The sequence below is a fragment of the Oreochromis aureus genome, linkage group 22, assembly GCF_013358895.1.
Source record: "Oreochromis aureus strain Israel breed Guangdong linkage group 22, ZZ_aureus, whole genome shotgun sequence".
NCBI classification, from domain to species: domain Eukaryota; kingdom Metazoa; phylum Chordata; class Actinopteri; order Cichliformes; family Cichlidae; genus Oreochromis; species Oreochromis aureus.
The window spans coordinates 37134174-37147471 of record NC_052962.1 but is presented as its reverse complement, the minus strand read 5'-3'; the positions used below and the strand labels follow the sequence as shown (position 1 = coordinate 37147471).

The following is a 13298-nucleotide window of genomic DNA, read 5'->3' as shown; positions in this document are numbered from 1 at the left end:
GAAATGTTTAAATCGTGCTCCAAGACGGAAGGTGCGTTTAGCCCATCAAGAAGGGCAACTGAGGACAATTTGAACTGTGTTAAGGACTTAGAGAATTTAAGGTCTTTGTCTGTCGTTGCTCCTCTGCTTACACCTGACAAAGTTAATGTTCGGAACTTTGTGCTCCCTCCCAGGGTGGCTGTGGTGCTGCCTGACCTCTCACCTGCATCTGATCTCCAGGTGTAGAGCAGTGGTCACTCAGCCAGCACCTGCGCTAGTTCCCGCCACTAGGGTTAGTGCAGCCGTAAGTCAGCCATCTCATGCACCTGCATCTACACCTCAGGTGGGAGTGGCTGCTGTCCGGTTTGTTCCTGCATCCAGGTTGGTCCCCAAGGTTATGCCAGTCAGTACGCAGCTGAGCTCCGCACCCGTCCTAGGCACTCGGGTGGGAGCGGCTGTCGCTCTGCAGGCGCCTGCACCAGCTCATGTTTCCATTGGAGATTCAAGAGAATCATCGCCGCCACGACAACCTCCATGTCCACTACAGCCATCCGAGCAGTTAGCAGCTCAGCTCCCGGTCCCGTTAGCAGCTCAGCTCCCGGTCCCGTCAGGGGCCTCCATAACTGTTCGTCCTGCATCTGCTGCTGGATGCCCGGGTGTGCCAGCCCAGCACCCCGCGGCACCCACGCCGCTTCACACCTCGTCAGCTGGAGGGCCCGAGCAGCCCGTCCGGCCACCTGCCTCGTCAGTTGGAGGGCCCGAGAAGCCCGTTCGGCCACCTGCCTCGTCTGCTGGAGGGTCCGAGGAGCCCGTCCAGCCCCACGCCTTGTCTGCTGGAGGGCCCGAGGAGCCTGTCCAGCCCCACGCCTCGTCTGCTGGAGGGCCCGAGGAGCCTGTCCAGCCCCACGCCTCGTCTGGTTCTGCCAAGCCACGTCCCCGACCGACCCCTGCCAAGCCACGTCCACGACCAGCGCCTGCCAAGCCACGTCCACGACTGCACCGTCACCGGCCACTTTCCAGGCCGTCAGCTGGACTTCTTGGCTGTCATGGGCGTCCACGTCCCGCAGCTCGACCCAGACGGCCACTTTCCAGGCCGGCCGCTGGACGTCATTGGTGTCGTGGACGGCCTCCTGATCTCTGTTACTGCCATCTTCCTCACGGCCGGCCTCCGGACCTGCTCGGTTGGCGCCACTGCCTCCCATGCGGCCGGCCTCCGGAACTGTCTTATTTTGGACTTTATAACTTGGACCTTCAGCGTTATGTTTTCTTGGCTCTTTTCGTTCATGTTTTGGTCCGGGGTCCTTGTTGGGGTTTTGTTTTGCTGGTTTGTTTCCTGTTCTGGGCCCTCCGTCCTGGTCCCCCGCCGCCCGCCCGGGCTCGGTGGTCCGTTTTTGGTTTGGGGCTGTCTGGAGCCAGCCCTTGGAGGGGGGGTGGTGTCATGGTCCTGGGTCGAGCGACCCAGTGTTTGAGTTTTATGTATCTTTTGTATTCATTTGTGCCCTAGTTTAGTTCATCTAGTTTATTTTGAGGTTGCTGTTTAGTCCTTTGTTTCTTAGTTGTTATGTCATCTCCTCTGGTACTCAGTCTCCCTGGTTCGTGCGTCTACCTGTCATGCGTCATGTCTGTGTGGTTATGTTCAGTTTCAGGTCACGTCTAATCTCCATGTTTCCTGTTTTACTTTGAAAGTCTGTGTCTAATGTCAGTATATGTAGTTTCACTTTCCCTGTCCTGTCATTAGGTTCATGTGTATCAGCTGTTCCCCCTCATGTGTTTCCACTTCCCTTGATCATCCCTTATGTGTATTTAGTCTCTGGCTGTGTCCCAATTCAGGGTCTGCACGCTTGAAGTATGCACACTGCGCATACTACGTACGGTGCGTACTACAAGTATGGGAAGTGCGGAAGTGAGAGGCTTGTGAAATGGGACGGTCTAGCCTTCGTCGCGCTGTTCAGGTTGCCTAGCAACCATGATACTAACTGCGAGAAACGTTTCATACAGCTTTGTGTGACAGAAATGAAGGAGAAAAATGTTTTGTTGGTCATTCATTTTTGTCATGACATCACTTTGATTAGTTGAGTATCTGAGGCTGAGACCACGGGACTGTAAAACATGATAGTTGGGCTTCATTTCTGTACTGAACAGTCATTTCAAGATTAGTTAGTAAATAATAATTAGCTAATGTTGTTCATGAGACTAAAGTCATCTCACTGTGGTAATGTTAATATAATATGGACAATATTATATGTATTGTCAGATTACATATACATATATATATATATATATATATATATATATATATATATATATATATATATATATATATATATATATATATATATATATATATGTATGAGCTTGAACTCTGGGTCAAAGATGCAAGTAGCAGTTATTTATATTTCCAATCACCTTAAATCTTCACTCAAAGACAAGTATCTCTGACAGTGTATATACAGATGTATTATATATAAGAGACAAATATTGTTCGTTTAATATGTTGGCATTACTGAATTTGCCTCAATGCTCACATATATGTGTAAAAAGAAAATGTACGAGCTGTGATAACTGTTTCTGATACAATGAAGAGTAGACTGATATATTAAATATTCCTTTATTGGGTGAGAAAATCAGAACATGTCATAACTGCTTTAAGTCTTACAGAATAGATATCAGAGCCTTAAACAGGCTGACTTCTGCTAAATGGGTCAAACTGGGCAGAAAGTCTACAAACACATAACATCCTTATAAAATATGATGTAACACTATAGATCGACTTACCTCAGAATATATAAAGCATATAAATAATTACAGCAATATGATGCAAAAAACACAGCAGTGCTACTAATCCAAAATACTCAAAGCTTCATAGAACTGAAACAAACATTTATTTTTAGCTCCATTCTGCTGCTGATACATACTTTAGGTTTCTGAATATGAAACTTGTTGCTGCCTTTCATAGTGTGTAACTTGAAGGCCCTGAGTACTTTCTCCCACACTGAAAACACTGGGATGATAAAATTATTTGAACATTACCTAATAAGACTGATTCAGGACAGACAATTAGTTATTCTAAACTTTTCTAGCAGTCCTTCACAAACAGGGAACAGTCTGTCTATTCTCTCCATCTGTCAGCTGCTGCTGGCTCTTCCTCCTCCTCTTCCTCACACACTGCTGAGTTTGTCCTGGTGGATCATCAGGGGTGCAAAGCCTCACAGATGATGTGCAGCAGTGGGTCCCTCAGTCTGTCCTCACTCTGGACACTTGCAGTCGTCACACATGGAAATCAAATGTGTGATAAGCTGCAGGATTCAAACACAAGTGTAACTTATAAATACATGTTCATACTTTTATTCCACAATCAGAGAGAAAGAAACAGAGAGAGAGTGCAGGACAGACAGACAGATGACAGTCTCAGGTGTACACACTGCTACAAAACAGCACAAGAGAAGGAGGATTTAGTGTTTGTGTTATTACAAGTGCTAAACAAGAAGAGTTCCCAGATGGTCCAGTGGACACATGTGTGACTCCTGTGATTAAAGCATCTTTCTTTCAGCTTAACGAGTGAACCGTCAGCTCGTTCAAACACACGTTAAAGTCCGTTTGGCTCGACAGCACCGAACCGAGGCAGCAATATAACATAGCTAACATTAACAGTGCAGTGAATCCTGCTTGTGCCGTGATATTCAGGACTGCAAACCGAGCAGCATTCACTGACTTTCAGCTTGTTGTGTTTGTGGATATATGACTGACTTTAATTATCCATAAAATCATCACATTCTCTGTAAGATAGAAGTAGAGGCTTTAAAACCAAGTTAACGCTGAAAGTACAAACATCACTAATGTTACATAACTTTGCGGACATGTGGCCAACAGTAATGTTTTAATGTTCTTAAACATTCGCACATAAATAAGTGACATAATATTCAGTACTTACTTTTGACAGTTCACTCTTCGGCCGCTCCCTTCTGCCGTATTTTGCGGCAAAATTCTCCACACCCACCGCCGCGCTATGGATTGTGGGACATATGGGACCACGAAGCGTGCACTGGACCACGCTTGATATTTGGGGAAATCGACGGCGCATTTGGAGTATGCATTTGAAGTACACTTTGAATTGGGACAGCCGTCGTCGCGTGGCGGTGACGTACTCGCACTTGAAATGCGTACTTCAAGCGTGCAGACCCTGAATTGGGACACAGCCTCTGTGTTTCATTCAGTCTGTGTCACGTTGTCTGTGTTCCCACCCTCCATGTTTTCACGCCCAGTCTTTTGTATTCTTAGCCATAGCTTTCTGTGTCTTCATAATTTATCATAGTATTAGTTCCCCAGTTTAGTTATAGTTTAGTTCTCATCACTGTGATTCTGCCTTGTTTGAACCCCATGCCTTCAGCCGAAATAAAGGCTCGCTTTTCGTTCAAAACTCAGTTTCATGTCTTCGCCAGTGTCTGCGCCTGAGTCCTCCACACACTCTCCATATGGTCAGCCACTGCAACCGTAACAGAAGTGACAACAATTATAAAAGATGCTAAGCTACAAAATCATTCCATATAATAAACTACTTGCTCTGTTTACAAAACTAAAGACCAGTACTTACCTCATGTGAATTTCAATAGTTGTTTTCTTTACTTCTTACTTTTTGACAATTTTAAATGATATGTTATGTATGTAAAATACATTAAAATGCGTTATGTATTTAAAATACAAAATATGAGTAACGGTATTCCGTTAGTTACCACTTAAAAAGGTGGTATTCAGAATAGAGTTACTTTGTTGAAATAAATGGATTACACAGCGGTCTTTTCCTGTTTCATATGTTAGGCTGTAACATGTTATATAAAAATGTCAAATAAAAACAGAGATGAATGAGTCTGAGCTGCGGTCATGTTTAAGTTTTGCATCCTGTGCTCAGCATCATGCATCCAAAATTTAAGTTTTGAAAATTGTACCTTTCCTCTGATTTTTTTTCATGTCTTTCATTTTTGAGGTCATGTTTACATGTGCAGGTTCTTTTTTGGGAGAAAACTTTTCTATTCCTGTTGCTTACATGTAAGTGGTTCTTTGAGTTGCTAACAGGTAAGTTTCTAAAACGTCTTTCAGGGTGAAGTTTCTCTGAAACTCTGTTAATGTGTTTGTGAGTAAACATGTACAACATTACTTTTCTTTTTTTAATGTGAACAAGACGAAATCAAATTTTGTCTTACAAGGTCAAATGTCTGTGCCTTTATCTTCAGACTGCATTGTTTCCATGTTTCTGTTTTTTGGCATTTGGCAACACTTGGGGTTATATCACAAAGTACTGCCCTGATTTGATCTTGAAATATTTTCTTGCCTTTCTCAGTCAATGGACATGTTTCTCAAAATGATTGCAGAAAATACCCAATTTAAAAATCCCACACATCCATCAATGTGGGGATGTATCCTGAAACACAAGGGAGAAACATGTTTATACACTCATAAATATTTCTATACAAAATATAAATAACATTTCAAACCAATTATTTTTTGAATTCATTCACGACATGATCAAGAAACACAATTTAACTATTCAAAGAATAAAAAGGAAATATCATTTCCAAAAAATCAGTCTTTTTGAAATAATTTACAGTCAAAATTGTGAAAACTGACTGATTAATTGATAAACGGCATCGACTATTTGATCCATCTACTTGTTGTTTTCAGTGAGATCATTTCCATAGAGAGGCAGAGTGCATCAGCAGCACCATGCTCCAGTGCTCTGGGAGAGTTTATAGTCCTGAGAGTTGAAGACTGGATGACTGACAGCTGTCCTTCATCACAACAGAAGCCACAGAAATCCTCCTCATCAAAAACATGACTTTGATCTGCGTCCTCATCTGGACTCTCCTCTGCTGCTGCTTCACAGGTAAAGTCCAGAGAATCAAACTCCTCTCCTCTATCAACATCTGTCCCTCTGAAATGAAGCCCACAAAACCATGAAGCTGCTTTATGTTTTTGTCTCTGTATCCTCAGAGTCCAGAGGACAGATCACAGTGACTCAGCCTGGAGCAGTGAGCTCTGCTGTGGGAGGATCTGTGAGCATCAAGTGTAGGACCAGTCAGGATGTTTATGTTCATAGCAACAATCAGCGTTTAGCCTGGTACCAACAGAGAGATGGAGGAGTTCTTAAACTGCTCATTTACTATATTAGCACTCGACAATCAGGGATTCCAGCTCGTTTTACAGGCAGTGGATCAAACTCTGACTTCACTCTGACCATCAGTGGAGTCCAGGCTGAAGATGCAGCAGTTTATTACTGTCAGAGTTTTCACTATCCTAACAGTCAGCGCGTGTTCACACAGTGAAAAACCGTCGTACAAAAACCTCCCTCAGTCAGACTGAACAGAAACTGAAGTGACTGCTGCAGCTGGAAGATACTGCAGAGACTGATACAGTTCACTGAGGACACACACACACACACACACACACACACACACACACACACACACACACACACACACACACAAAGAACAAAAGTGGGCCAGTAACAAACATCAAGACCAATCTTGGGCAATTCAATTCAGTTTTAATTATACAGCGCCAAATCACTACAACAGTCACCTCATGGCGCTGTATTATTGTAAGGTAGACCGTACAATAATACAAACAGAGAAAAACCCAAAAATCATATGACCCCCTATGAGCAAGCACTTTGGCGACAGTGGGAAGGAAAAACTCCCTTTTAACAGGAAGAAACCTCCGGTAGAACCAGGCTCAGGTAGGGGCGGGGCCATCTGCTGCGACCAGTTGGGGTGAGAGAAGGAACTAAACACAGAGATGATTTTTATATTTTTGTTTTGTTCTTTCCAGTTGTAATTTTGATACAGCAGATCTGAATTACCCTTCATGACAAGTGGATAATTAAAAATTCCTTCATCAAACTTTTTTTAAAGTTACGTGCTTTTCTCTCATTCAAAAATCAGAAATCAAAATTTAAATGATCTTCAATAAAAAGAAAATATTTGATAGTAAACGAGAATAAACTTACTTCCAACATCCAGTCTGGTTCCTCCACCGAATGTGCGTCACAGTGATACAAACTCTTTGAGCCGCCGTAAAAAAACCTCTGACTGTAGAGAGACACGGCTCTCTGACTCTGAAACAAACAAACTCAATAAAATAATTCACTGTTTGCACAGCAGCCATGACTCAGCTGATATGACTTCTTCAAATAACATCATACAATGTTAGTTTACATACAGTTAGATCCATAGTTTTGGACAATGATACATTTTCCAAGCACTATTTAGACATTGTCCCCATTTTCAGAGGCACACAGTTAATTTGACAAATAAAGGTGATTGTAAATATAATAATTATTTTTAATACTTGGATATAAATTTGTAGACAATGACTGCCTAAAGTCTAGAACCCACGGACTTCACCAAGTGCTGTGTGTCCTCTTTCAACAGATAACAGATAACTCTTTATTGTCATTGCACACTCATACCTAGAACAACTGGAAACTGTCCCACGTCAGCACTACGCACAACACAGCACAAACAAGACAACACAACACAGTAACTTAACTTAAGAAATACAAAGAAGAAATAAAAAGAATGAGTGTATGAATAAAAGGTATTAGTGTATGTTTTATTGCACATTGTTATTATTATTATTATTATTATTATTATTGTTATTGTTCCCCCCAAAAAGTCCAGGGAGGTAGCAAGTGATAGAGTGAAAATGTAATTGATGCTACTTTAATCAAATGAGCTTATATCGAAAAAACAAGGACATTTCATAATGCATCATAATGAAAAATGACCGGAAAGAAAACATTACTTCAGTCAAATAATGGAAATTTTTAATTAAGTCTTCAAAGTCAGTGAGTCACTGTAATACATCTTTTTGACAGTAACAAATTCAGCTTGCAATGAAAACTTCACATTAGAATTAGTAAAATAATTAAAATTCCCCTTCTGTCTTTTTTTTCACTGTTAAATTCTAGCTTCAAGAATAACTTTGTTTTAAACTGGAATATTAAATCATCCCATAATATGAAACTGAATTGTCCTTGTGTTGAAATAGTTTTGACAAGCGCTGGACATCTTCAAAACCTAGTGCTCATTACGGCCGACCTGGACTAGAGACAAAATAGAATAGAATAAAATAGCTCTTTATTGTCACTGTTACAAGAACAATGAAACACAGTTTGGCATCTATCCGTTGTGTGCAATATACAATAACGTAAGTATCTACACAATAGCACAGGCATTTACATTTACACAAAAAAGATATATACAAGTTATACATACACATGCGTACATATGGATAAACCAATACATACAAAAAAAAAAAAAAAAAAATCCCTGCTCGCCCCTGCAAGCAGTCTATCCTTCAGGCTCGGGTCCTCTACCAGAGGCCTGGGAAATTGAGGGTCCTGCGCAGTATCTTAGCTGTTCCTAGGACTGCGCTCTTCTGGACAGAGATCTGCGATGTTGTTCCTGGGATCTGATGAAGCCACTCGCCTAGCTTGGGAGTCACTGCACCTACTGCTCCAATTACCACTAGGACCACTGTTACCTTCACCCTCCACATCTTCTCAAGCTCTTCTCTGAGCCCTTGGTATTTCTCGAGCTTCTCGTGTTCCTTCTTCCTGATGTTGCTGTCATTGGGAACCGCTACATTTATCACTACGGCTGTCTTCTTCTGTTTGTCTACCACCACTATGTCCAGTTGGTTAGCCATCACCATTTTGTCCGTCTGTATCTGGAAGTCCCACAGGATCTTAGCTCGGTCATTCTCCACCACCCTTGGGGGCGTCTCCCATTTTGACCTCTGGATTTCCAGGCTGTATTCAGCACAGATATTTCTATATACTATGCCGGTCACTTGGTTATGGTGTTCCATGTATGCCCTGCCTGCTAGCATCTTACACCCTGCTGTTATGTGCTGGATTGTCTCAGGGGCATCTTTACACAGCCTGCTCCTGGGGTCTTGCCTGGTGTGATAGACCCCAGCCTCTATGGATCTTATGCTCAGAGCTTGTTCCTGTGCTGCCATGATTAGTGCTTCTGTGCTGTCTTTCAGTCCAGCTTTGTCCAGCCACTGGTAGGATTTAAACAACAAAACAGGGACACCATCACCCATCCTAATGTTTCAGAGAGGGACGATGCCCCCATCCAGCTGGAACAGCATCAGGTCAGAACCACACTGCGCAGAGTCAACGCAAGGAAAGAAGCTGGTCCAGACGGTGTAGCCGGTAGAGTGCTTAAAGCATGTGCAGACCAACTAGCAGAAGTTTTCACCACCATCTTTAACCTCTCACTGCTACAGTCTGTAGTACCATCCTGCTTTAAGTCAACCACCATCGTTCCAGTGCCCAAGAAGAACACAGTGAGCTGCTTGAATAACTACCGTCCAGTTGCTTTAACACCCACAATTACCAAATGCTTTGAGAAACTTATGATGTTGCACAATAAAGCTGCCATCCCTGCAAACCTTGATTCGTACCAGTTTGCATACAAGGTAAACAGGTCGACAGAGAATGCCATAATAACAGCTCTTCACACAACCCTCACACACCTGGACAGTAGTAACTGTAGTAGTAGCTGTTTTTGGACTTCAGCTCTGCCTTCAATACAGTTCTGCTGTTGAGCCATGGTTTAGTGAACATGATAAAATATTACACATGACAACTTCTTGAATGCTTTGTAAATAACATTTGTTTGGGGACTCATTTACAGCCAAAGCAGGGCTCTAGAGTGCGACCAAATTTTTCAATGGTTCGACGTAAAAAAAATCTTAGGTTCAACTGTTCGAGTAACAAAAAAAAAAAAAAAAAATACTCTGCAACTCTGAAAGTCTCCGAGTGGTCAACAGCAGACACACATTATGCCCCTATCGTGGTCTAAACCAATCAAAGATAGTAAGGGGCAGGACCTCTCTGATTGGTCGTGGTCCAGATATTCATGTAGTCCATGTGTACGTTTGAAAGTGCAGGGCAGGTGGATAGAGAGAGGTGAGTAGCTTGAATAAAGCGATATCAATTCATTAAATTCTGAATCGACTTTTAAATATAAATGTATTTTTCCCAGAAACGTCAGAATCTCAGGTTAAAGTTCACATAACTATTTCAACAACCACCAAACAGCAAATGAGAGCAGGTTAATGGACTCCACACAAAGATGTAAACGCAGAGCGGACCCGACGCATCTGAATCAGCTTTCTCTTTCTCAGCTTTCTCACCCGACGGCCCGTACATGGACATGGCATCGGGGCTGAAAGCCGACAGCTCACCGATACTGATGCATCAGGTCCACGCTGTGTTTACGTCTTTTTTGCGCTCAATTCTGGGCTGCAGGTTTTGTCTCTCTCCAACTAAAATTTACTGAACCAGCAGCAAAAGAAGCAACAAACTACGCTTCACATTTGATAAACATCGTCATATTTACCCTCTTACTTTTGCTATTTTCCCTCCACCACGATAAAAATCACACTTCATGCACAGCTCTCTCTCTCTCGCTCTCTCTCTCTCTGTACTTCAAGAACAGTTTTCCATCTCAAATCGTGATAAATGCACTGCCCAACAGTCCCCTCTCCCCACTGCCTTTCAGCGGCAGGCAGCAGCAAACAGGTCGTCAGAGGAGGCCGAGATGATGATTAAGTTTAACATTATCTACAATATTGCCAAAGAGTGCCAAAGCACTTTAAGCACAAGCACGAGATTGTTAGTTAATCATTTACAAGTCAATATTGTCTGTGTGGAAAGCAATTACCCCCCCACACAAAAAAAAGTGCACATGTAAAACTGCTGTGTTAAGCGATGCGGGAGAAAAATTTGGGTGCGCCTAACTTTTGTGCTGGCGCGCCTAAGAAAAAAAATTAGGTGCACCAGTGCAACCGTGGCAAAAAGTTAGTCTACAGCCCTGCAAAGTGTCTTTTTTGTTTCTTTTTTGTAAACAGTGCAAGGGAGTTTCAAAATGCCACTTCTAAATATAAGAGGGTTTTTTTTTATAATGCATAAATAATTTCTATTTGCAAACAATGATGAAATCATTTAAGAAAAAAAGATTGTTTTATTACTTCACAAAGCTTTCAGTAGTTTGGCCTCTAAGTATATCTCTGACATACTCACTGTTTACAACCCAGTCAGACCTCTCAGGTCATCAGATGCAGATCTTTTAAATGTTCCCAGAATTAGAACTAGCTGTGCTGAAGGTGCTTTCAGTCATTGTGGTCGTCTGATTTTAATCCTTGCTGACCTAAATTCAGTTATATCTGTGCATAGATTTAGAAAGTACAACAATTGAAATTCATGATTTTCAGCTTTATATTTTCAAAGTCAAACTTCTGTAAAATATTTTTGAAAAAAGATCACTGACAGACAGCAGCATGCACTGGACTGAGTCAACAAATTTCCATAGAGAGGCACTTTGCATCAGCAGCACCATGCTCCAGTGCTCTGGGAGAGTTTATAGTCTGAGAGTTGAACACTGGATGACTGACAGCTGTCCTTCATCACAACAGAAGCCACAGAAATCCTCCTCATCAAAAACATGACTTTGATCTGCGTCCTCATCTGGACTCTCCTCTGCTGCTGCTTCACAGGTAAAGTCCAGAGAATCAAACTCCTCTCCTCTATCAACATCTGTCCCTCTGAAATGAAGCCCACAAAACCATGAAGCTGCTTTATGTTTTTGTCTCTGTATCCTCACAGATCACAGTGACTCAGCCTGGAGCAGTGAACTCTGCTGTGGAAGGATCTGTCAGCGTCAAGTGTAGGACCAGTCAGAATGTTCATGTTTCTGGCAGCACCCACTTTTTAGCCTGGTACCAACAGAGAGACTTCAACATAGAGCAGGGCAGCTATCTGAACGCTACTCCAACAGAGGTCGATTATCTTGTTAATAATTTTACCTCCTCACTACGTACGACTCTGGATACTGTAGCTCCTGTGAAAACTAAGGCCTCAAATCCAAAGTCCCTGACTCCGTGGTATAATTCTCAAACACGTAGCCTAAAGCAGATAACTCGTAAGCTGGAGAGGAAATGGCGTGTCACAAATTTAGAGGATCATCATTTAGCCTGGAGAAATAGTTTGCTGCTTTATAAGCAAGCCCTCCGCAAAGCCAGAACATCTTACTATTCGTCACTGATTGAAGAAAATAAGAACAACCCCAGGTTTCTCTTCAGCACTGTAGCCAGGCTGACAAACAGTCAGAGCTCTACTGAGCCAACCATCCCTTTAACGTTAACTAGTAATGACTTCATGAACTTCTTCACAAATAAAATTTTTATTATTAGAGAAAAAACTTACCAATAATCATCCCACAGATGTAATATTATCTACAGCTACTCTTAGTACCATTGATGTTAAGTTAGACTCTTTTTCTCCAATCGATCTTTCTGAGTTAACTTCAATAATTACTTCCTCCAAACCATCAACGTGTCTTTTAGACCCCATTCCTACAAAACTGCTCAAAGAAGTCCTGCCATTAATTAATTCTTCAATCTTAAATATGATCAATCTATCTCTAATAATTGGCTATGTACCACAGGCCTTCAAGGTGGCTGTAGTTAAACCTTTACTTAAAAAGCAATCTCTAGACCCAGCTGTCTTAGCTAATTATAGGCCAATCTCCAACCTTCCTTTCATATCAAAAATCCTTGAAAGAGTAGTTGTCAAACAGCTAACAGATCATCTGCAGAGGAATGGCTTATTTGAAGAGTTTCAGTCAGGTTTCAGAGCTCATCACAGCACAGAAACAGCTTTAGTGAAGGTTACAAATGATCTTCTTATGGCCTCTGACAGTGGACTCATCTCTGTGCTTGTCCTGCTAGACCTTAGTGCTCCATTTGATACTGTTGATCATAATATCCTATTAGAGCGATTAGAACATGCTGTAGGTATTACAGGTACTGTACTGCAGTGGTTTGTATCATATCTATCTAATAGACTCCAATTTGTTCAAGTAAATGGAGAGTCCTCTTCACCCACTAAGGTCAATTATGGTGTTCCACAGGGTTCAGTGCTAGGACCAATTCTATTTACATTATACATGCTTCCCCTAGGCAGCATTATTAGAAGACATAGCATAAATTTTCACTGCTATGCAGATGATACGCAGCTCTATCTATCCATGAAGCCAGGTAACACACACCAATTAGTTAAACTGCAGGAATGTCTCAAAGACATAAAGACCTGGATGGCCGCTAACTTCCTGCTTCTTAATTCAGATAAAACTGAGGTTATTGTACTCGGCCCTGAAAATATTAGAAATATGGTATCTAACCAGATTCTTACTCTGGATGGCATTACCTTGGCCTCCAGTAATGCTGTGAGGAACCTTGGAGTCATTTTT

General features: G+C 42.0%; 1 gene segment (V, D, J or C); it reads left to right on the top strand.

Annotated features, from left to right (window-relative positions):
• Positions 1–5805: 5805 nt before the first annotated feature.
• Positions 5806–6296, top strand: LOC120435581. The segment is given in 2 exon segments: positions 5806–5857; positions 5965–6296. Coding segments are annotated over 2 exon segments (384 nt in total).
• Positions 6297–13298: the final 7002 nt, after the last annotated feature.